This window comes from Notamacropus eugenii, chromosome 6 (genome assembly GCF_028372415.1).
Source record: "Notamacropus eugenii isolate mMacEug1 chromosome 6, mMacEug1.pri_v2, whole genome shotgun sequence".
NCBI lineage: Eukaryota > Metazoa > Chordata > Mammalia > Diprotodontia > Macropodidae > Notamacropus > Notamacropus eugenii.
Genome location: NC_092877.1, coordinates 40736751 through 40760978, shown reverse-complemented (window position 1 = coordinate 40760978; position 24228 = coordinate 40736751). Strand labels below are relative to the sequence as shown.

Below are 24228 nucleotides of genomic sequence, written 5' to 3'. Positions count from 1 at the left end.
ATCTCTCCACTCCATCATGTTACTCTCCTTTGATTAATATATCCTATCATTTGCTAGCAATTGAGCTCACCAGCCTGTAGTTTGCCGGATCTGCTCTCTTCTCTTTTTTGGAAAACAGGAACATTTGCTCTTCTCCAATCCTGTAGCATGTCTCCTGTCCTCCATGATTTTTTATTGATCAATGACTGTATCTTAGAGCTTACATCTGCCAGACCTTTCAGTCCCCTTGGATGTCAATCATCTATATCTAGTGACCTGATCTCTTTGAGGGCAAATGAGTACTTAAGAAAGCACTTTCATTTTATATTTTTACCTCCTTAGTTAGCTTAGATTTTAATTCATTATTTGCTATCTATGTTCTTTAATTCCCCATCCAAAGATCATTTTTCTGGTAGAGAAAATGGAAGTGAAGTAAGAGTTGAATGGGAGGAAGGAAGAGAGACAGAGACGAGAAGGAAGGAAGGAAATGTGCTTATTCTATGATGATCGCTTGACAAATATTCACTCATTTGATCCTCACAACTTTGGGCGTGGATGTTATTATTATCTTCATTTAACAGTCGAGGAAACTTAAGCAAACAGAGGTTAAGTGCTTGCCAGGGTCACACAGCCGGTAAATGAACTCAGTTCTTTCTGACTCCAAACCCAGAACTCTATCCATTGTGTCACTTAGCTGCCTCAGAGAAAGATGTAAAGGGAGACATACAGAAAGAAAGAAACTTTCCTTCCCAATTGGAAGACCAGACTACCCCCAGTCCAGTTTGGTACACCACACCGTCTGCGCCATATTCTCTGGTAGTGGAACAAAGGAACAGTATGTTCAGCACCATAATTAATAACCTTTCATATCTAGTCACTGTGGCCTTTTAAGAGAGTCAAATTATGAGGCCCAGATTTCTATTCCTCTGGTGAAGAAGAAAGAGGAGGAGGAAGGGAGGGAGAAAAGAAGCAGGGAGAGGGAGGGGAGGAGGAAAAAGGAAGGAGGAGGAGCAGGAGGAGGGGTAGGCAGGAGGAAGGGAGAGGGTGGGGAGGAAGAGAAGGGGGGAAACTTGCAGCTGGCTGCCAACAGGGATGTCATATTCATTAGCCAAAATCTGGACATTTTTGTATAATTATTTGAGGCCATGAATATCATCATCATCATCATCATCATCATCATCACACATTTCTAAAAATTATTTTCTCTGAATTATTACTTTTTTCCTTATATTCTTCCTACATAGGACCTGAAATTCTCTGTTCAGACCTGGTTCAGAAAATATACCTGGACATTTTTCTCCCGTTTCCTTCATTTTCACTTTAAAGTCCTCTAGATTCAAATCAACTCCAAACATTTTCTTATTACCTACTACATGCAAGTCACTGTGCTAGGTGCTAGGCAGCAAAAACCAAACACGCCTGCCCTCATGGAGTTTGTATTCTACCATATGTCTCAAATCAAATACATTCTTATGAGCTCTTATTAAGTGAATCCTATTCCTACACAAGAGGTGATTGGTCATCAGAAACCCTAGTCCAGAAATAAAAAACATTTTTCTACCTCTAGCTGTTTGCTTCCCAAATTATCCTTTCTCTTCTAAAAGTCTCCCTTCACTGGGTAGCAAGGACAAAAACACAACTTGTGCCCAATAGCACTTCAGTGTTTTCAAACAGTTAACAACAAACCTGTCCCAGGTATTCAGGTAGTAGTGGGAAAGAAAAGGAGAGGAGAGGAGAGGGGAGGGGAGGAAGAGAAGGGAGGGGAGGAGGGGAGGGGAGGAGAGAGGAGGGAGGGGAGGGGAGAGGAGGGGAGGGGAGAGAACAAAAGAGAAAAGGAAGAAGGGAGGGAGTGGAGGAAGAAAGGAAAAAAGAGAAAGAAAAAACAAAAGGGAGGGAAAAAAGAAAGGAAAAGGAAATAAAAAAGGAAAGGGGAAGGGAAGGGTAGAGGAGGAGAGGGAAAAGAAAAAGGAAATGAAAAAGGAAAGGAGAAAGGAAAAGAGAAAAGAAAAGGGGAAAAGAAAAGGAATAAAGATAAGGGAAAGGAAAAAGAAAGGGAAAGGAGAGAGAAAAAATATATCTGATTCCAAACTGTACTCAGGAGTGTTGCCAACTGCATGTGAACACATCTGACACCTCTGATGGAGAGGGAGGGAAATAGCAGTCCCATACCTGATTTACATTGTACTATTACACAGAATACCTTTCTACTCTCTCCCCCTCTTTTGGGGATGCTAGAGACTAGAGCCAAATGTAAGAACAATTTTGATACCCATACTTAATTTGATCAGTAGCTATTCTTGATTTGTTACTCTTTCTAACCCTTACATATTAAAAGAGCTGCTAAATTTTGCCTTTTCATTGTCATTTAATAAGTATCAGTATTAGCAAATTAGGTAAAATAGGATTAAATTTAGTAAGTTTTAATACTTAATCTCATAGGAAAAGTTATGATTAATTAATCCACTATGTATTTATTTATTACTTTTCCTCAATTACATGTAAAAAGAAATTTTAATATTTTTTTTTATTTTGAGTTCCAAATGTTTTCCACTCCACCTGCTCTTTGAGAAGGCAAGAAATTTTACATAGGTTATATATGTGCAGTCATACAAAATATATTCCCAGATCGGTCATGTTGTGAGAGAAAACACAGGGCCTCCCCCCTCAAAAAGAATACATAAATTTTAAAAAGTATGCTTCTATATGCATTCCAATTCTATTGGTTCTTTCTTAGGAGACAGATAGCATTTTTCATCATAAATCCTTCAGAGTTGTCTTGGATCATCATGTTGTTGGTAATAGCTAAGTCATTCATAGTTGATCTTCATGCAATATTGCTGTTATGTACAATGTCCTCCTGGTTCTGCTTATTTCATTTTGCACTGGTTCATGTAAGTCTTTCCAGGTGCCAGCAAATGGACCTCTGTAATCTCCTGACCTGTTGTCTGACTCTTAGTGTCTGTGGGCTGAGAGCTCTGGAAGTAGTCACTGCCTCTGCTAATTCACTCTCCCCCAATGGCTACTCCTCATTTGCTGGGAAAGTGCTGAACCGTGCTCCACTCTCATCCTGGTGCAACTGACCTTCCCTGACAACCTTCTGAGTTAACTTAGGCTGTAAAATTGTTTTATTCCATCCTTTTGTGGGGACTTCCAGAATTTGTTCTGAAGTGTTATTTAAAGTTGTTTGGAGAAGAATTTAGGAGAATTCGAGTCCCTACCTTTTCTCCTCCATCTTGGTTCCACTCTGCTAATCTACTGTGTATTGATAATAATATCCATGTACTGATGATTATAACTGATGGATTTATACTATGTAGATTTGTAGTTTGTTATTCAGGCCTGTATTAGCCTGTGTTAGACACAAGGATAGAGACTTGTTGTACTACCTCCCAACCCCCACTTCTTTGTACCCTGAAAGCTTCTATGTTCCGGAAAACCACAGTTTCCCTATCCTTTTAAAGCACCGAATTGTCACAACAACAACAAAAAAAAATGGAAAGCCCCAGAATCCCAGAAGTCACTGATATTGTCCAGAGAGAAAAGGCAAAATTTAGCAGCTCTTTTAATATGTAACTGTAGAAAGAGTAAGAAATCAAGGATAGCATCAAGATTATGAAAACAGGAGATTGCCTCATATGCACATACAAGCAAAGTTTCACATATACATTCATGTAGTCATATAAATACGCAACACTCACAATATCTTGCTACGGGAAGATGGAGTCAAAGAACAGCTTACAGACTTGTCTTTTTGTATTCTGTTGTCCAGCACCAGGATCCTTAGCTTATTTTTAAATTAATTAATTTATTATTACAAAGAATAATTTAAAATGACAAAAAAATAAAACAAAATATTCATAAAAATATGCATAGTGTCATGGAACATATTGCTCCATTGTTCACATTCAAATTCATTCTGCCTCTTAAGCATAGCACTTCTGTGGTAGGAGGAGAACGTTTTATCTTCACTTGTCTGCTGGTTTACAGTTGTGTTGATCAGAAGTCTAAAAGTCTTCCAAAGTTTGCTTTCCCCTGTAATGCTGCTTACGCTATCCTGCTCATTTCACTTTATGTTGGTTCATAAAGGTCTTCCTTATTTCCTCTGAAACCATCCATTTTATCATTTCTTATGAAGTTCGGCCTCATCTTGACCTTTGTACCTTTTCATTTCCAGGTTCCTGGGGAAAATTTCAGTATGGGAACTTCAAAGATGGCTGACTCAGATATTAGTGATGTCTTGGCTAAAAGGGAAGGGAATATAGTATAAGAGTTTGAAACCTCACTTCCACCTGCCAAAATTGCGTTCACAGACTCAAAAACCACCACCCCAAAAAAAGCTGCACAAATTTCCATTAAGTATCAGGATGATTCAGGCAAAGAGGTTTTATGGCTGGAGAAATCTGAAAAAAAAAATCCTCTTTTTTTGAGAGCACCAGATCTAAAGCGAAAAGTCATGGGTTGGAATTCTAGCCCTGCTGCTTAGTACCTGTGTGACCTTGGGGAAATTATGTCCCATCTATTGGACTCCTCCTCTCTAAAATAAGCAGATTGTAGTAGATGTTCTCTAAAGTTTCTTCCATCTTTAAATTCTATGATCTTATAACCATGTAACTAAGAAAACATCTTGGGGAGAACTGGCTTTATTTTATCCATTTTTTCACTCAGAAGCTTCTGTCATCAAGAGATTTCACTGAAGCCTGGTACAGACTGGGTTTGACTGGCCAATGGAAGTTAAACTCAGGCTAAAGAAGAGTCAAGGGACCTCAATGAGCTGGAATAAGGCAGCAATCAAATTCAGAGACCAAGAAAGTCTTCCCCTTGGTTCAGCCTCTCCTGGGTCCTAACCTGCAAACTCAGATTTGCTTAAGAAACAAGAGGAGAAATCCCCTTCCTTATACTGCAAAACAGCACTATTACAAAAAGTATTTCTTTTTTGTCTTGGATTGTAACTTCTGGTTGACTGGGGATAGAGAATATCCCACCTAAGCAAGTTTGGCCCAGGCTAACATCAAATTAGCATTCCTTCCCTAAACTCACTACAATGGGAGATGGATAGGGGGAAGTAACAGCAAGTGCCCCAGCATACTCAGGATGGCTGCTAGCACAGGTTCTTTGATCTGCTTTTCTTAAAGGCAAGGCAACTTTAAAGGGGTGACCAATCTACTTTAATCTACTTTAATTACATTCCCTAGTTCAGGGAAAAGGTTAACACCCTAAACATGAAGAAAATACAAGCATAGTACAAAGATTCAAAAGACAGGGCTCCCACTGTATGATCAAATGGGAGGAGGGAGCAATCTGAAGTCAACACTCTTGGGGAGGGACAGGATCAAAAGAGAGAATAGAAGCAATGGGGGGCAGGATAGGATGGAGGGAAATATAGTTAGTCTTACACAACATGACTATTATGGAAGTCATTTGCAAAACTACACAGATACGGCCTATATTGAGTTGCTTGCCTTCCCAAAGAGAATGGGTGGGGAGGGAGGGATGAAGAGAAGGGAATAAACCTAGAACTGGTCCGACCTGCTCATTTTAAAACTGCAGAAAGAGTAACTTATTCATGTATATATTTTTAATTTATTTATTTAACTTTTAACATTCATTTTCACAAAATTTTGGGTTACAAATTTTCTCCCCATTTGTCCCCTCCCCCCACCCCAAAACACCAAGCATTCTAATTGCCCCTATGACCAATCTGTTCTCTCTTCTATCATCCCCCTCTGCCCTTGTCTCCAACTTCTCTTTTGTCCTGTAGGGCCAGATAACTTTCTATACCCCTTTACCTGTATTTCTTATTTCCTAGTGGCAAGAACATTACTCGACAGTTGTTCCTAAAACTTGGAGTTCCAACTTCTTAACCTCCCTCCCTCCCCACCCCTTCCCCCTCCATCCTATCCTGTCCCCCATTACTTCTATTCTCTTTTGATCCTGTCCCTCCCCATGAGTGTCAACCTCATATTGCTCCCTCCTTCCCATGCCCTCCCTTCCATCGTCCCCCCCACCCTGTTTATCCCCTTATCCCCCACTTTCCTGTATTGTAAGATGGGTTTTCATACCAAAATGAGTGTGCATTTTATTCCTTCCTTTAGTGGAACGTGATGAGAGTAAACTTCATGTTTTTCTCTCACCTCCCCTCTTTTTCCCCAGACTAAAAAAGTCTTTTGCTTGCCTCTTTTATGAGAGATAATTTGCCCCATTCCATTTCTCCCTTTCTCCTCCCATATATTTCTCTCTCACTGCTTGATTTCATTTTTTAAAGATATGATCCCATCCTCTTCAATTCACTCTGTGCATTCTGTCTCTATGTGTGTGTGCGTGTGCATGTGTGTGTGTGTAATCCCACCCAGTACCCAGATACTGAATAGTTTCAGGAGTTACTAATATTGTCTTTCCATGTAGGAATGTAAACAGTTCAACTTTAATAAGTCCCTTATGGCTTCTCTTTGCTGTTCACCTTTTCATGCTTCTCTTCATTCTTGTGTTAGAAAGTCAAATTTTCTTTACAGCTCTGGTCTTTTCATCAAGAATGCTTGAAAGTCCTCTATTTCATTGAAAGACCAGTTTTTCCCCTGAAGTAGTACACTCAGTTTTGCTGGGTAGGTGATTCTTGGCTTCAGTCCTAGTTCCTTTGACTTCTGGAATATCCTATTCCATGCCCTTCTATCCCTTAATGTAGAAGCTGCTAGGTCTTGTGTTATCTGAATTGTATTTCCACAATACTTGAATTGTTTCTTTCTAGCTGCTTGCAATATTTTCTCCTTGACCTGGGAACTCTGGAATTTGGCAAGAATATGCCTAGGAGTTTCTCTTTTTGGATCTCTTTCAGGCAGTGTTCTGTGGATTCCTTGAATATTTATTTTGCCTTCTGGTTCTAGAATCTCAGGGCAGTTTTCCTTGATAATTTCATGGAAGATGATGTCTAGGCTCTTTTTTTGATCATGGCTTTCAGGTAGTCCCATAATTTTTAAATTGTCTCTCCTGGATCTATTTTCCAGGTCAGTTGTTTTTCCAATAAGATATTTCCCATTATCTTCCATTTTTTCATTCTTTTGGTTTTGTTTTGTGATTTCTTGGTTTCTCATAAAGTCATTAGCCTCCATCTGTTCCATTCTAATTTTGAAAGAACTATTTTCTTCAGTGAGCTTTTGAATCTCCTTTTCCATTTGGCTAATTCTGCTTTTGAAAGCATTCTTCTCCTCATTGGCTTCTTGAACCTCCTTTGCCAATTGAGTTAGCCTATTTTTCAGGGTGTTATTTTCTTCAGCATTTTTTTGGGTCTCCTTTAGCAGGGTGCTGATCTGCTGTTCATACTTTCCTTGCATGTCTTTGGTTACTCTTTCCAGTTTTTCCTCCAGTCCTCTAACACAATTTTCAAAATTTTCTGAGCCTTTTTTGAGCTTTTCCACGGTCTGATCCCATTGAGTGGGCTGGGATGCAGAAGCCCAACTTCCGTGTCTTTCCCTGATGGTGAGCACAGCTCTTCCTCATCAGAAAGGAGGGGAGGAGACATCTGTTCACCAAGAAAGTAACCCTCTATAGTCTTGTTTTTTTCTGTTTTCTGGGCATTTTCCCAGCCAGTGACTTGACCTCTGAATATTCTCCTCACACCCACCTCGCCTCCAGATCCTCCCAGCCAGTGCTTGGGGTCTGAGACTCAAATGCTGCTTCCCAGCCTCAGGGCTTTGGGTGGGGGCAGGGCTGCTATTCAGTGTGATATCAAGTTCAGCTGCCTGGGTGGGGGCAGGGCCACCTCACGGGCTCAGCTCCCTCAGAGGGTTTATGCAGAGACCTTCAACAATTGATCCAGGCTCCTGCCTGTTTGGGGAGCCCCGGTCTGCTCCCACCTCCGCTGTTGCCTCCTGAGGGGGCCTGAGTTATGGGGGCACCCCACTCCCCTCTCAACCCACCAAAGAGACCTTCTCACCAACCCCTGTCACCTGTGGATGGAGGGACCCGTGTGGCTGCTGGACATCCTGTCCCTGAGGCCCGCTCAGATCTGCTCCTCTCAGTGCCACGGCCGCGGCAGGGCTGTGCTCGGCTCCGCGTCCACAGCATGACGGACCTTTTGCGAGAGGTTTGCAGGTCCCTCTGGAACAGAAATCTCCTTCGCTCCACTGTTCTGTGGCCTCTGCTGCTCCAGAATTCACCATGAGTTACTTTATACAGATGTTCTATGGGTTGTGGGTTCAGAGCTATGTGTATGTGCGTCTTTCTACTCCACCATCTTGGCTCTGCCCCCTCTCTGCACTGCCTCTTTTTAAAGTCCTGACAAAGTATTCACTTTACCGCCATCCTAAGTGCTGACAACAGTACCCTTGTCTGCTCCTGCATGTAATGGGAACCTTGTCTGGAGAACAGCATCCCACACAGAGGAGAGCTCCTATTCAGAAGCCACAACCGCTCAAGTGTGAATGCCCTTTAGTGTCCCTCTCCACTCTGTTCTGTGCTCCCTCCTACCCCTCCCAGAGAGCACTCTGCTGACCTGGAGATTCTGGACCCAGCTCAGACTTTAAGCCTCTTACCTTTCTTTAAATGAAGTACAAAATGACTTCAAAGACCAGAAGAATCGGCATTGGCCTGACAGTCTTCATATTGACAGAGTAATCCTTCTCATGTTCTACAATATAAGGAAAGAGAGAATGTGAACAGTGAGTATTGTCAAGATATTAGGAGTCACCCTGTTTTCTAGAACTAAGGCCCAGCAAGCAAGCTGTGCCCTGAGCTTAGCATAACCACAATCCTCTGCACTCACCCTCTGGATTATCTCAGCCACAGCAAAATCCAAGAACTGGTTCATATAATTATTGTATTGCTTTGTCCAGCACCACGCATTCTCTGAGCTCAGATCAGCAGCTGCTGTATCTATGTTGGGGTCACAAAGCCGTGCTATGAATCACACTGGTCCTATTTCTCTTGTTGCCTTTCATTATCAGGGCTGCAGCTCACTGCACAGTCATTGGTTTAAATATTGAGATTTGGCCACACCAAAGCAGGTCTCCTCACCCCTAGGGGCAGGGCCCTGGCACATATGTCCTTGCTTGCAAGCCATTTCCCTCACTTTGAAATTAAACTTCTGTTTGAATCCTGACTCTCCATCTCTAACCTGCTCAGTTCAGCTCCAGCTACCCAAAGGTTAGAGGCCAGTTCTGTCTGGTTGACACCAACATCAACAAGTCTCGCCTGTCCTTGGAAGGCATTTATTGGGAAGTCACTGGCATCAGGCCTCTGTTATGGCACCTGCCCCAGCCATTGAGCCCCTGATTCCCTCTCTTCTCAGTGTTCTAGCCTTTCCCCTACGTAGTGGCATTAGATAGGCCCCCTCCATTATCTAGGTTCATCATCTTGGTCTCCCAACAGAGGAAGAACCCAATCTCATCCTTCTCCACACATCCACACTAAAAATCTCACTTGCCAGTTGTTTCAATTTTAAAAGATAGGACTTCCCTACTGTCAGTAAGGCAGGTGATTAGCTGCATCTGCTGCTTCTGCTTCCTTTCAACCATGGAGGTTCTCAATCTCTTTTGTATATGCCATGATTTCTTTTTTTTGTCATGAACTCTTTCAGCATTCTGGTGAAGCCCATGGATCCCTTCTCAGAATCATGTTTTTAAGTACATAAAATACAAAGGATTCCAAAGGAGACAAATTTTATTGAAATACAGCTATTCATTTTTTTAAAAAAACAAGTACACAGACCTAAGTTAAGAACCTTTGCTTTCAGTGGAGCCAAGACGGCAGAGTAGAAACACGCAAATGCGCTAGCTCTGAACCCACAGCCCATGAAATATCTGTAGAAAAGAGCTGCCAATAAATTCGGGAGCAGGAGAAGCCACAGCAGCGGAGCGGACGTGATTTCTGTTCCAGAGAGCCTGAAAACCTCTCACAAAATGTTCTTGGCACTGTGGATGCAGAGCTGAGCCTAGCCCTGCGTTGACTGCCCAGCGCCGAGAGGAGCAGATCTGAGCAGGCTTCAGGGACAGAATCTCCAGCAGCCACGCAGGTCCCTCCACCCACAGGTGACAAGGGTCGGTGAGAGGCTCTCTTTGGTGGGTCGAGAGGGGAGTGGGGAGCCCCCATGACTCAGGCCCCCTCAGGAGGCACCAATGGAGGTGGGAGCAAACCGGGGCTCCCCAAACAGGCAGGAGCCTGGATCAATTGTTGAAGGTCTCTGCATAAACCCCCTGAGGGAGCTGAGCCCGTGAGGTGGCCCTGCCCCCACCCAGGCAGCTGAACTTGATATCACACTGAATAGCAGCCCTGCCCCCACCCAAAGCCCTGAGGCTGGGAAGCAGCATTTGAGTCTCAGACCCCAAGCACTGGCTGGGAGGATCTGGAGGCGAGGTGGGTGTGAGGAGAATATTCAGAGGTCAAGTCACTGGCTGGGAAAATGCCCAGAAAACAGAAAAAAACAAGACTATAGAGGGTTACTTTCTTGGTGAACAGGTGTCTCCTCCCCTCCTTTCTGATGAGGAAGAGCTGTGCTCACCATCAGGGAAAGACACGGAAGTCAGGGCTTCTGCATCCCAGCCCACTCAATGGGATCAGACCGTGGAAAAGCTCAAAAAAGGCTCAGAAAATTTTGAAAATTGTGTTAGAGGACTGGAGGAAAAACTGGAAAGAGTAACCAAAGACATGCAAGGAAAGTATGAACAGCAGATCAGCACCCTGCTAAAGGAGACCCAAAAAAATGCTGAAGAAAATAACACCCTGAAAAATAGGCTAACTCAATTGGCAAAGGAGGTTCAAGAAGCCAATGAGGAGAAGAATGCTTTCAAAAGCAGAATTAGCCAAATGGAAAAGGAGATTCAAAAGCTCACTGAAGAAAATAGTTCTTTCAAAATTAGAATGGAACAGATGGAGGCTAATGACTTTATGAGAAACCAAGAAATCACAAAACAAAACCAAAAGAATGAACAAATGGAAGATAATGGGAAATATCTTATTGGAAAAACAACTGACCTGGAAAATAGAATCAGGAGAGACAATGTAAAAATTCTGGGACTACCTGAAAACCATGATCAAAAGAAGAGCCTAGACATCATCTTCCATGAAATTATCAAGGAAAACTGCCCTGAGATTCTAGAACCAGAAGGCAAAATAAATATTCAAGGAATCCGCAGAACACCGCATGAAAGAGATCCAAAAAGAGAAACTCCTAGGAGCATTGTGGCCAAATTCCAGAATTCCCAGGTGAAAGAGAAAATATTGCAAGCAGCTAGAAAGAAACAATTCAAGTATTGTGGAAATACAATCAGGATAGCACAAGATCTGGCACCCTCCACATTGAGGGATCGAAGGGAATGGAATAGGATATTCCAGAAGTCAAAGGAACTAGGACTGAAGCCAAGAATCACCTACCCAGCAAAACTGAGTATAATACTTCAGGAGAAAAAATGGTCTTTCAATGAAATAGAGGACTTTCAAATTTTCCTGATGAAAAGACCAGAGCTGGAAAGAAAATTTGACTTTCTAACACAAGAATGAAGAGAACCATGAAAAGGTGAACAGCAAAGAGAAGTCATAAGGGACTTACTAAAGATGAACTGTTTACATTCCTACATGGAAAGACAATATTTGTAACTCTTGAAACATTTCAGTATCTGGGTACTGGGTGGGAGTACACACACACACACACACATGCACACACGCACACACACATAGAGACAGAGTGCACAGAGTGAATTGAAGAGGTTGGGATCATATCTTTAAAAAAAAAATGAAATCAAGCAGTGAGAGAGAAATATTGGGAGGAGAAAAGGAGAAGTTATATGGGGCAAATTATCTCTCATAAAAGAGGCAAGCAAAAGACTTATTAGTGGTTGGATAAAGAGGGGAGGCAAGAGAAAAACATGAGGTCTACTCTCATCACATTCCACTAAAGGAAAGAATATAATGCACACTCATTTTGATAGGAAAACCTATCTCATAATACAGGAGAGTGGGGGACAGGGGCACAAGCAGGGTCGGGGGGAGGATAGAGGGGAGGGGAGGGGAGGAGAATGTAATACAAGGTCGACACTCATGGGGAGGGAAAGGACCATAAGAAAATAGAAGTAATGGGGGACAGGATAGGATGGAGGGAAATATAGTTAGTCCTATACAACACAATTAGTATGGAAATCATTTGCAAAACTAAACAGATATGGCCTATATTGAATTGCCTGTCTTCCAAGGGGAAGGGGTGGAGAGGGAGGGAGCTAAAGAAGTTGGAACTCAAAGTGTTAGGACCAAATGTAATGTTCTTACCACTGGGTAATAAGAAATACAGGTTAAGGGGTCAAGAAAGCTTTCTGGCCCTACAGGACAAAAGAGAAGACGGAGACAAGGGCAGGGAGGGAGGATAGAGGAGAGAGCAGATAGGTCACAGGGGCAATTAGAAAGCTTGGGTCTGGGGGGGGGAGGGGATAAAAGGGGAGAAAATTTGTAACCCAAAATTGTGTGAAAATAAATGTTAAAAGTTAAATAAAAAAAAAAGAGGCAAGCAAAAGACTTTTTTAGTCTGGGGAAAAAGAGGGGAGGTGAGAGAAAAACATGAAGTTTACTCTCATCACATTCCACTAAAGGAAGGAATAAAATGCACACTCATTTTGGTATGAAAACCTATCTTACAATACAGGAAAGTGGGGGATAAGGGGATAAGCAGGGTGGGGGGAACGATGGAAGGGAGGGCATGGGAAGGAGGGAGCAATATGAGGTCGACACTCATGGGGAGGGACAGGATCAAAAGAGAGAATAGAAGTAATTGAGGGCAGGATAGGATGGAGGGAAATATAGTTACTCTTATACAACACGACTATTATGAAAGTCATTTGCAAAACTATACAGATGTGACCTATATTGAATTGCTTGCCTTCCAAAGGGAGGGGGTGGAGAGGGAGGGAGGAAAAGAAGTTGGAACTCAAAGTTTTAGGAACAACTGTCGAGTACTGTTCTTGCTGCTAGGAAATAAGAAATACAGGTAAAGGGGTATAGAAAGTTACTTGGCCCAACAGGACAGAGGAGAGGATGGAGACAAGGGCAGAGAGAAATGATGGAGGAGAGAGGAGATTGGTGATGGGGGCAATTGGAATGCTCGGTGTTTTGGGGTGGGGAGAGGGGACAAGGGGGTAGAAAATTTGGAGCCCAAAATTCTGTGAAAATGAATGTTAAAAGTTAAATAAAATCAAATCAAATCAAATCAAATAAAATAAAATTAAAAAATAATAAATTTTGCCTTGAGTCCTCTGGAAAAAAAAAAGAACCTTTGCTTTCAATGGTCTTTGTCCTACTTTACCTTTAAATACCTTGTTTATCCCTTTAAATTCCTTGTTCTAACTTGTAAACTAATCAAAAGTCTTCTTGGAAATGAAAAGGAGAAGGTTTAACAAACAGCTAAGTAAAACTGACACCTATGCAGCAGCCTCATGTGCCTAGATTATGTTTTTTGCTCCTCAGACCACTAAGTACTGTTAGGTATCCCTCAGGAAGAACCTCTATCTTTAGCAACACAAGAAATTTGAAACCATTCAAACAATAAGACCTTCAAGTGACCCAATGAGATAATATTTGTAAAGTTCTTGGCATACAGTAGGTGTTTAATAAATGCTTATTCATTTTCCCTTCTACCCTTCATACCACACAATAAAAACAAGACCAGATATCATTGTGGGGAACTTTGCATTGGCCTGAATAGAATAAAGGAAAAGAGAGAAAGAAAAACAAAAGGAAGAGCAGAGAAGACAAGATAAAATAGGAAAAGAAGACAGAAAAGGAGACGAACAGGAAGGGAGAGAGGCAGAGGAAGAGAAGAAAAGAAAGAATCCTCTCATGGTCCAGAAGAAGAGAGGAATAAACATTTATGTAGAGCCTACTGTATACCAGATACTGTGCTAAGCACTCTACAAATATCATATCATTTGAGCATGAATTGAACAGAGATCACTTTTACTTCCAAAAGAACATTAAGCTAAAGGGACCCCAGTAGATGAACAAAACCCAGAATCCCACTCAACAAACAATGTCTACCCTACTTTCAGGTCTTGGTTATGTTTTGAGGATTTGCTCATTCTAGAGAGTAGAACTCAATAGGTCATCAGTTAAACCTCATTTTGAAAAAAAAATTCAAGAATTATATAATATTATCTATTTTATTCACATATTCTATATAATGTTATATAATACTCGCTACTTTGAATTTGAGAATCTGGTCGTGGTACCAATCCTAGTATAACCTTCTCAGGCACTCAGGGAGGGAGGGAGGACAGATACCTGGCATAGTCAAAGGAATGTTGAGCTGCAAAGAGGCAGACAGCAAGTTGGAGACTACTCCACATTGGTAGATGTCTCCATTGTCTTCCAGGATAGATTCCAGGGTCAAGTCCCTGGTAGCAATGAATATGCAACTTTGTTCTTAACCAACAAGTTGATTCAAAGTGCGAGTCCTTGGGATCACTATCTGGCAGGTGATGTAAATTGACTGAGGGAAGGACTCTGCCTAGGTGCATTCTTCATCTTCCTTGCTAAAAGGCTGAGCTGTAAGAAGGGAGGACTCACTAATGGCTAAGTGAACACTAGATCTCAGACTTTTACTTCCCACCATCCTATCATTCAATAAAGGACTTCCCCATCCAGACTCCAAAACAGGCACAAATGCATGCATACATGGGCATGCGTGCACACACACACACGCACATGCATACACTCACATTATTTTAAGGATGGCGAAATTGAAGCACACAGGGTCAAAGCAACCTACCTGAAGTGAGATGGAGTCAAAGACAGAACTGAGACTGTGATCCATTGAGAACCTTCCTCCCTAGTCCAAACTTCAATATCCCAAGTAGCCATTTCTCCATGAGGATGATCCCTCCACTCTGACAGATTGCAGCCTCTCCACACTATAGCAGACTGTTGGAGGAGCTGTACTTAGTAGGGACTCAATAAATGCCTTTGGCCAAGAGTTAGTGGAGAACTAGAAAGACCACTGGACTTGGAGATAGAAGACTTGAATTCTAGTCTCAGCTTTGTCATGTGACTGTAGGCAACTGACTAAAATTCTGGGATCCTGAGTTTTCCCTCCTCTATAAAATGGAGATGATTGTGGGAGAAATACTTCATAAGTATTCTAGAAAAAGAAGTTATCACTAATGATTGATCAATCAAGTGATATAGAGTCCCCTCCCTCCACCCTGCCCTGCCCCAGACAGACCTCTATGAGTCGTCCAATACCCAAGGAAATTTCAAACCAAATCCCTGCTCACTCACCTATCACATCCAGCCTGATTGTTCCCTGAGCTCTCCTAGGAGAAATGATCACCTCACATGTGTACTCTCCTCCTTCCTGAAGCTGGATGTGGGACAGGTGGAGTGAGGCATCTCCCTCCTTCAGTCCTGACATTGAGATATTGGCTCCTGGTCTGAACTGACTTGGCTGTCCTCCAAAGAATTCAAAGACTTTATCCACCTTGTCAGATTTAGACCTTCTCCGAGACCATCTGACGTGAATATCTCTGATGTCCAGGGATAGAGAATCATAGCCAGATAATACACAGGGGATGGTGACATTTGAATTCAGGAAAACTGTCTGGATTTTTTCATTCATCTTCACTTCTAAGGAATCTGAAAGAATGAGGAAGGAAAGTGGATGAGTTAACACCAAATCCTTCAGTTTCCTATGTGTCACACAGAGAGCAAAAGGGTGAGTGACATGATAAGGAACATAAAATCATCTGTATGGGAAAAGCAGAAGTGGTATGAGTAGCAGAATTACTGGTAGTAGAAACAGCAGCAGCAACAGTAACAATTAACATTTGTATAGCTTTGTTTGTAAAATTATGTTTGTAAAACAGAATTAATTAATATTTATAAACTGTAAATTAATGTTTGCAAAACATTTCAAACATGTTACTTTATTTGTAGGACATCTGTCATTGTTCCCATTCTATAGATGAGGAAATTGAGACTCTAGAATAAGGATAATAATAGCACCTGTGTTTCATTGGATTATTGTGAGAAATGTAAATAGAATGGTGGACTTGGAACCCATTCTTTGATTAAATCAGAACAGACCCTAACTTGCCTTGGATACTTACTAATTCTATTAGCTCTGTTCTGATTTACTCAAAGAATTAGTACTATCTGGGGCAAGATTTGAACTCCCCTTCCAGGCTCCAAGTCCACCACTCTATTTACTATGTCACATAACTATATATGTGTATGCTACAATGGAATCGGAGCAAGGCAGAATGCACAGCTAGAGAGATTAGCAAAATTTCTTTCTAGTCTTCCTAACCAGGCTGGCCCTGCCCATGATGCCTCCTTGGCTCCACCTGGCTCACACTTGGCACCATATTTGCAGGAGAGTTGTTCCCCTCTTCTTATCCAAAGATGATTGATTCACCATTCAAGGCCCAGTTCTTCATGTAGACTACCTGGTCTGATCTAGCACTTTGAAGATGGAGAACCCCTCATTATACTATATTAGTATATATCATATTACATATCATATAATATATTAATATTATATTATGATATTATCATAATATATTATGTTATATAATATCATTTATATCATATCAGATTTATTATATATCAGGATTTCATAGGACTTTAGGGCTCAGAGATCATCTGATACATCCTCTCCCCTTTACAGAGGAAGAAAGTGAGGCCTAGAAAAGGGAAGGACTTTCCCTCCCTCCTGGAGATTTGGGGAGTTGAGTGCTCCATTGCTGCTGTCACTGCTGCTGTTGAGAGGAAAGATGAATGGAAGGACTAAACTTAGGACAGAGCAGAGTGGAGAAGTCTCACTACCACTCCCTAACATAGGAATGGATTACATTCCAACAGAAGAAGAAAGGGTCTTTGTTGAATATAATGGAGAGAGCTTCCACCACAGATTTTTCCTGGGAAGTCTTGTCAAATAGCAAATTTTGCCACAGCTGTTCCCAACCAACAATCATGTTGGTTACTCAGGGATTAATTGCTGAAGGAATTCTTTCCAGTCACCCCAAATGTGATTCTGTCCTTCAACTTATATTTGCTTGTGTAATGGCATACTCTGCTGGAAAATTTTCCTATAGTGAAAACCTGCCAAAAGAAATTGAAATGGTTTGAAAGTTCTCCTCTTGGAGAAGCTATTAGTCTGGGACAGGGACATCACTTTGCATCACCCAGATATTTTTCACAAAAGTCAGGATTTGAGTCCAAAATGCTCATGCATTCATTTTTGGAACATCTCCCATATCTGAAAGCAGTGCAAAAGAAGGTCCTTTTCCTCCTTATGAACAGTCCTCTTCAGTGCTTCCATGAATGAATCAACTCCTACTAGATAATTACTGATTATAACACCCAAGGACCTGATAGAATTGTGAAATAAAGCCCTTAGAGAAAAGTTGTTATATATGAAGAATTAAGGAATGCGAACAGAGAAACAAACATATGAAGTAAACTTGTCACAAGAATGTGACACCCCACTCAAGTCAAGTCTATGTAAGAAAGAACACACAAAAAAAAAACGCAAGGGAAAGTGAACCAACATGATGACACTAAGGATGAGTGAAAAATTTTGTCATCTACTAAAAACAGTTTGCGTTGAGTCTACTGACTAGAATTTCAGCTACCCAGCATCCTCTAGGTGGTTATGAGCATCTGTCAGAAAGTACAGAAACAGCCTTCACAAACATATTTAAAAGAAGAAATTTGGCTGCTAATAGTGTGGCTTAGCAGAAGGTTTAAAATTAATTATGAACTTGAAGGTTAATACTGTATCATTATACATACACTGTTTGGAAAATTAGGTCAATGAAGGTACTAGACTATGATTTTATAGAGTTTGTAAAATCGTTTACAAAAATTGGCTAAACTGCTCTTAAAGTATCATCAAAAGACTCTGATGCACTGGAATGGGCATAGACAGATCCAGTACTATATGTGTGTTTGTGCACATATGGGCAAAGCAACCAAAATGTTAAGTATTTTAAAAAACCATGGGAAAATTTGCCTTTTTTTCCCTAAAGGATTTGCCATATCTTCATGTATATCTTGTCAGTTAAAGTTGAAAACAATTTTTTAAAAAGAAAAGAAGAAGGAATAAACCTGCCCTCAGTCATCTAGCAAGTGACAAAGTCAGGATGAAACCCAGACCTTCTGACTTCAAATTCAATGTTGTTTTGATCATACAACAAATGAAGGCTCTTCATTTGTATTTCTAGTTTTTCTAACTAGATTGTAAACTCCCCTGGAGAAAGAGCCATGGTCTCCTCTTCCCTGATCTCTCACTTTTAAAGAAATGATTATTAAAAACCAATATCTTGGAGAGATTATATATACATATATACCTGTGTGTGTGTGTGTGTGTGTGTGTGTGTGTGTGTGTGTGTATCCCCTTCTTCCAAATTCCTGATTTTAAAAAGTACAGTTTCTGGAAAGATATTACTGATAATGAGATTGAATAAACTCTTCTCAATCTTGGTCAGACCCTACCCAACTTTACAAGGAATTTAATCTAAAGTGAGGAAGTTCATTGTGTTCTACTCAAGCTTGGGTGGAGATAGATCCTTTCATCTAGATATGGCAAGAATCGGAGCAATCTGGACATAGAGATAATTCCAAAGATAAGTCCAAAGATAATTGATATTACACTCAGTCCCTCATTGAATACCTGCTATATAAACTGTGAACCCCCAATACCATGAATGTGTTTGGTCTAAGAGCGAGGCCAAATGACCATAATTTTATTAATAATTTGCTGGCCTTATTAATAAAATTATTAAAACACCCAGAAACCATGTATCGCAAACCTTTTTAATCTTCATTCACTTATGCTAGAACAATCATAAAAGAAAGGGACTGGAATTATGAATGTCATTGGTATAGAGTTCCTGGGTGAGGAAACTCCCTCTACCAATGCAGGGTGGCATCTTTTCTGTGATTTAGTCCTAAAAATTGTCTAGACTACTGAGCAGTTAGGTAAGTTGTCTAGAGTCACACAGTCATCATGTTTCAGTGGAAAGACTTGAACTCAGGTCTTCTTGGCTTTAAGGCTATCTCTCTGATCCAGTCCTAGGGGCTCAATAAAGACCTGACTGATGGATAATAAATGTGTATTTGGTGTGAAATGGCCTTTTCAATTTGTGGTGAACAGGAAAAGCCCTGGATCTGCAGTTCTAACGCCTCCACTTAAATACAGTAGACCAGTAATAGTGATCCCAGACATGTCTTCTGGCCACTTTGGCTCACAAAATCCTCATCTGGAAAATGAGGAAGCATCAGATCATAGACTTAGAGATGAAAGGGGCCTTAGAGTTCATCTAATCTGATCCCCTGATTTTCAAATATGTCCCTGGGAGGATGCACCCCTTGGCCAAAGGTCACAGGGTTCTCAAACAGCTGATCTGGGATTTTGAGCCTCCAGAAGCTCCAAATTCAGTATTTCTATTGTAAGGCATTAGACAGCCTTTAAAGCCTTCCTCACTGAGAAAGTAGTGGAGATAAGTGAAGTGTTCCATTCAGAGTATGGAAAGAGAAGTTTGAGGAGGGTTTGGATCTCATTGAGATAAGAACAATGTGAGAAGATTTGATGCCTGTAAACTTGTGAACATTCATGGCAGAAATGTCTATTAGAAACAAATAAATACATGAAGTCTTCTCAGCACTGACAATCTTGTGAGCCACCTGGTTTGGGGCAGAAATGTACAACAAATAGTGGAAGTTATGCAGGTGGGTGTGAGAAGGTGGGAAGGGGACAGTATTTAGGTGTGTCTTGAGGTGTTTTAAGGGTGAGATTGTAGGAGGAGAGGGGACGTAGGAGAGAGGAAACCTTACAATGGAAGTATTAGAAACCAATGTCCTCCTAGGACTCACTCCAGAGTCCTGATAGTCAGTCCTGGGCTGTTCTTGTCCTGGCTCATTTCCAGGACCTCTGTTTTGAGAAAGGAAGAGAAGGACCCAGAATCCATTTCTGGTTCTGCTGCCTGTGTGGATTATTTTAACAATCTCATCCCCTCTCTGGGCCCCAGTTTCCTCCAAAGCCAAATAAAGAAGCAGGACTGGGCAATCTCTAAGTCTATATGTGAGACCTGGGACTAGGACATTAGAGAGGGCAGCAAGCCCACTGACCCATTGAGCAGATGGCTCTGCCTGCCCTGTGGAAGCTTGTCTGTATTGAATCCTCCTAACTCCCTGACCCAAATGCCCTGTCCCATTGATGGTCCAGAGGTGAGAGCCTGGAGAGTAGGGAGGGAAGAAATGAAGGGAGTGCAAAGTGAAGGAGGCAATTTTGTACAGATATCACCACTGGCTCTCACCATTACCGCAGATCGGGGAACTAGAAGCCTGGGGTTCTTACTTTCATTTTTTAAAGGTCTCATTTTACAATCAGCAACAATTAAACAAATAATATAATTATTATCTTGATAATGATGACTCATTCATCTACGTATCCACCTCCTACGTCTCCTCTAAACCTTAGTAATGCATTAACATTTGCCTTTTGGAGCTCTCCCTTTGGAGACCATTTACTATTAGATATTAGAGATCATCCCATCACCTTTGCATTGGCCAGCCACCATTCCTGAAAGACAGGAATCATATTCTTGTCTTACCTCCATCTCACAGAATCCTATCCTTCCCTTCTTTTAAGAATGAATTCAAGAACCACATGAAGCCTTCCCTATTGTCCTCAAGTGCTCATCCTCTCTCTCTCCCAAAATGCCATCTATTTGATTACTGTATATTTATTTCTTGTATTTATTCTGTATACTCTACTATATGCCATTCATTACACTTAGAGTTATGGGAATTTTTGTATAGAAGAAAGCTAGGTGGGCTAAAGAAAAGAAGACTTCTATCCAGTCTCAGACAATGAATGGCTAGCTGTGTTACCCTAGACAAGTCACTTAATGTCTCTCAACCTCAGTTTATTTTTCTGTAAAATAGGAATGATAATGACTCCTAATTCATAGGACTGTTGCATGAAAAGTAAATGAAACCTTTAAGTGCTATAAAGTACCCCAAAAATCTTACTGTGGTTTTTAAGTTCTCAACTGGAAACCCAACTCAGATTTTGGAACACCCCGTATAAAATGACTTTTGAAAGACCCTGTGTAAATATCATTCTCCCATATCCAAAGCCAAGCTTCTGGTTGTAAGGATTCTTTCATTCAATGTAGCAGTATCCATGACACTTAACACTGGGCCTGATGCAAGTGTTTAATCAATAACTGATTGATTGATTGATTAATCAAAGAGGAGACAGGACAAGAGCAGAGGAAAATAGGAGAAAAAAAATAGAAGCAAAGGGAAGGGAATAGGGGAAATGAGGAGAAAGGGGAAGATGAATGGAAAGATGACAGAAACAAAGGAAAGGAGAGGAAAAGAGGCAAGGAGGAGGAGAACAGAAGGAAGAGAATGAACAATTGAGTCTAGTTTTACAAATGAGCAAGAACAAGATTTAAAATTTTCTACACTGAACTTAAGAATGTATAAAGCTAAGGAGGAGAGATACCTGTTACAATTAAGACAGTCCTGCTCTGCAATGGTTTCGACAGGGATTTATGAGTAAAGACACACTGGTAGATGGTTCCATTGTCTTCCAAACCTGGATGCAGAATAAAGCTGCTGGTGGCATTGAATGTGCCATCATCATTCCTAATGGAACTTGTGGGAATGTCCTCGAAAATCTCTCTGGAGTGAGTCCCTGGTATCACTTTCATCCAGGTGATGTGAATGGACTCAGGGTAGAATTCTACCACAGTGCACTCCAGAGTGTATGCTTTCCTTTCCTCCACTACAACTTCTGGTGGCAACAGGATGCTGGAGGGCTGAGCTGTAAGGAGATAAGACTCACGATTAGGCCATGCTAAGAGCACACTGGAAGCCAGTCAGTCAGTCAATCAATAAATATTTATTAAGCACCTACTATGTGCATCTGTGTTAAGCACTGTTTCAGAAGGTTCACTTCTCACCATCCCCCCTTGCATTAAAGGATACCCTCCCCCACACTCCAAAACACACAATTACACTCATACACAGAGGTGGTCGTAACCTGTGCTGAATCAATATAGAACAAAAAAATATATTTTTTTTCTGGATTATTTTACAGATGAAGAAATAGAGGTTCACAAAATAGAAATTTTCTTCCCAGAGTCACACAGAGTAAAAGACATACCTTCTGATGAGGGCTGCAGGAACCTCTCTCCCTGCCCCATATTTCAATGCACCAAATATTCAGAATTTCCTACATGTAGGTTCTTGCTCCACCCAGGAAGACTGCAGCCACTCCAAGGTGCAGCCCACCTTACTAGACAGTGTCATGAGTCGTTCTCAGTGGAGACTCAATAAATACTCTGGGTTCAGGGACAGGGTAAAAAATCAATGGACTTTGGAGGCTAGAAGCTCTGGGCTTCAGTCCCAGCTTGGATAACTTTCTGTGTAAATGTGGGCAAATCAACTTTTCTGATCCTCAGTTTCCTCCTCCATAAAATATGGGTAGCAATCTTTGCATCATAGGTTTGTCATGAGGAAAGTGCTTCGTAAATCTCAAAGGGTTTTAGAAATAGCAGTTATCATTACTGACTGATGAATCAAGTCCACCATCTCACCCCACCCTCTGCCCAGGTGGACGTTTCCATCTATCAACCATCCAACACACAGGGTACACTGAAGACCAGGTCCCTTCTCACTCACCCACGATGTCCAGCCGGGCTGTTCCCTGGGCTCTGTTAGGAGGGACGATTATTTCACACCTGTACTCTCCTTCTTCCTGAAGCTGGACATGGGACAGATGGAGTGAGGCATCTCCCCTCCTCAGCCCCAACATTGAGATGTTGGTTCCTGGTCTAGACTGAGTCTGGTTTCTTCCATTGTACTCAAAGATTTTTCTTTCTTTGTCCCACTTTGACCTTCTCAGGAACCACCTGACACCAATGACACGGATGTTCAAGGGTTGAGAGCCATAACCAGACAATACACAGAGGATGGTGACATTTTCATTGAGGGATACAATCTGAGCCTTCTCATCCATCCTCACTTCCAGGAAACCTACAAGAATGAGAGTAGACAGAATGTGAGCTAAAACCAAAGACATCAGCCTCCTGTGTGGCACCAAGAGGGCTACGCAGTAGAGTCACAGGATGGGGAAGATTTAACTCAGAAAGCATTTGTTAAACATCCATTAGTTTCAAGGCATTGAACTATATATAAAAATAAAAACTACACAGTTTCTAACAAAATATGGCACAGGCAAACCTGGTTTTATTGAGCTTTACTTTATTATGCTTCATAGAGACTAAATTTTTTTTAACAAATTGGAGGTTTCTGGCAACCCGACATTGAACAACTCTATTGGTGCCATTTTTCCAATAGCACATGTTCACATCTTGTCTCTGGTTCATATTTTCGTAATTCTCACAATATTTCAAACTTTTTTGTTATTATTCTATCTGCCATGGTAATCTGTCCTCATTGGCCTTTGATGTTACTATTATAATTGTTTGGGGCATCAAGAACCATGTCCACATAAGATTTCAAACTTAATTAATGATGTGTGCTGACTGCTGCACCAACTGGCCATTCCCTCATTTCTCTCTCTCTCTCTTCAGATTTTCCTATGATCTGTGACACAACAATATTGAAATTGGGCTAATTAATAACCCTACAATGACCTCTAAGTGTTCAAGTGAAAGGAAGAGTTAGTCAATGTGACCAACTTCATTGTTGTCTAATTTAAGACGTTTTTAGAACCACCTCAGCCTTCAGTAACCACCACCCTGATCAGTCAGCAGCCATCAACATTCAGGCAACAGCTTCCACCAGTAAAAAGATTATGACTTGCTAAAAGCTCAGATGATTGTTGGCATTTTTTAGCAATAAAGTATTTTTTCATTAAGGTATGTATATCATTTTTAGACCTAATACTACTATTGCATACTTAGTAAACTAAAATATAGTGTAAATATAACTTTTATATGCACTGGAAAATCAGAAATTTCATGTGATTCACAATATTTACTTTATTGTTGTGGTCTGGAACCAATCCTGCAAAATCTTCAGGTATGCTTCTATAAGTTCCTAGCCTTCTACTGGCTTAGACTGCATTCTACCTGGATGATATATCATAACTATAGTATGAGGGAAATGAAGGCAGAAAGAAGCCCTAAGAATTAGGAGGATAAGTAAAAGTTTCAGGGAAAAGGTGTCACCTGAAACGAGCCTTGAAGGAAGACAAAGAGGGTGAGACAAAGGAGAGAGAGAGGAGGGAGAAGATTCCAG

At 41.1% G+C, this 24228-nt stretch overlaps 1 protein-coding gene and 1 pseudogene across 5 annotated transcripts in view; one reads left to right on the top strand and one right to left on the bottom strand.

Annotated features, from left to right (window-relative positions):
- Nucleotides 1-3523: 3523 nt before the first annotated feature.
- The window catches only part of NCR3LG1 (natural killer cell cytotoxicity receptor 3 ligand 1), a 45127-nt gene continuing 24422 nt past the window's right edge, over nucleotides 3524-24228 (bottom strand). For 2 of the 5 annotated variants that reach the window (XM_072619628.1, XM_072619626.1), the window contains exons 2-6: nucleotides 22645-22998; nucleotides 21464-21784; nucleotides 15226-15579; nucleotides 8505-8599; nucleotides 3524-4220 (exon numbers count right to left, since the gene is read on the bottom strand). In XM_072619628.1, the coding sequence (XP_072475729.1) occupies nucleotides 8511-8599; nucleotides 15226-15579; nucleotides 21464-21784; nucleotides 22645-22981 (1101 nt within the window). In that variant the 5' untranslated portion in view covers nucleotides 22982-22998 and the 3' untranslated portion in view covers nucleotides 3524-4220; nucleotides 8505-8510. Of the gene's footprint in view, nucleotides 4221-7919; nucleotides 8114-8504; nucleotides 8600-15225; nucleotides 15580-21463; nucleotides 21785-22644; nucleotides 22999-24228 lie in introns of all 5 variants that reach the window. The other 3 variants (XR_011969366.1, XR_011969367.1, XM_072619627.1) reach the window with 3 other exon arrangements.
- Nucleotides 16918-17657, top strand: LOC140510793 (OCIA domain-containing protein 1 pseudogene; annotated as a pseudogene).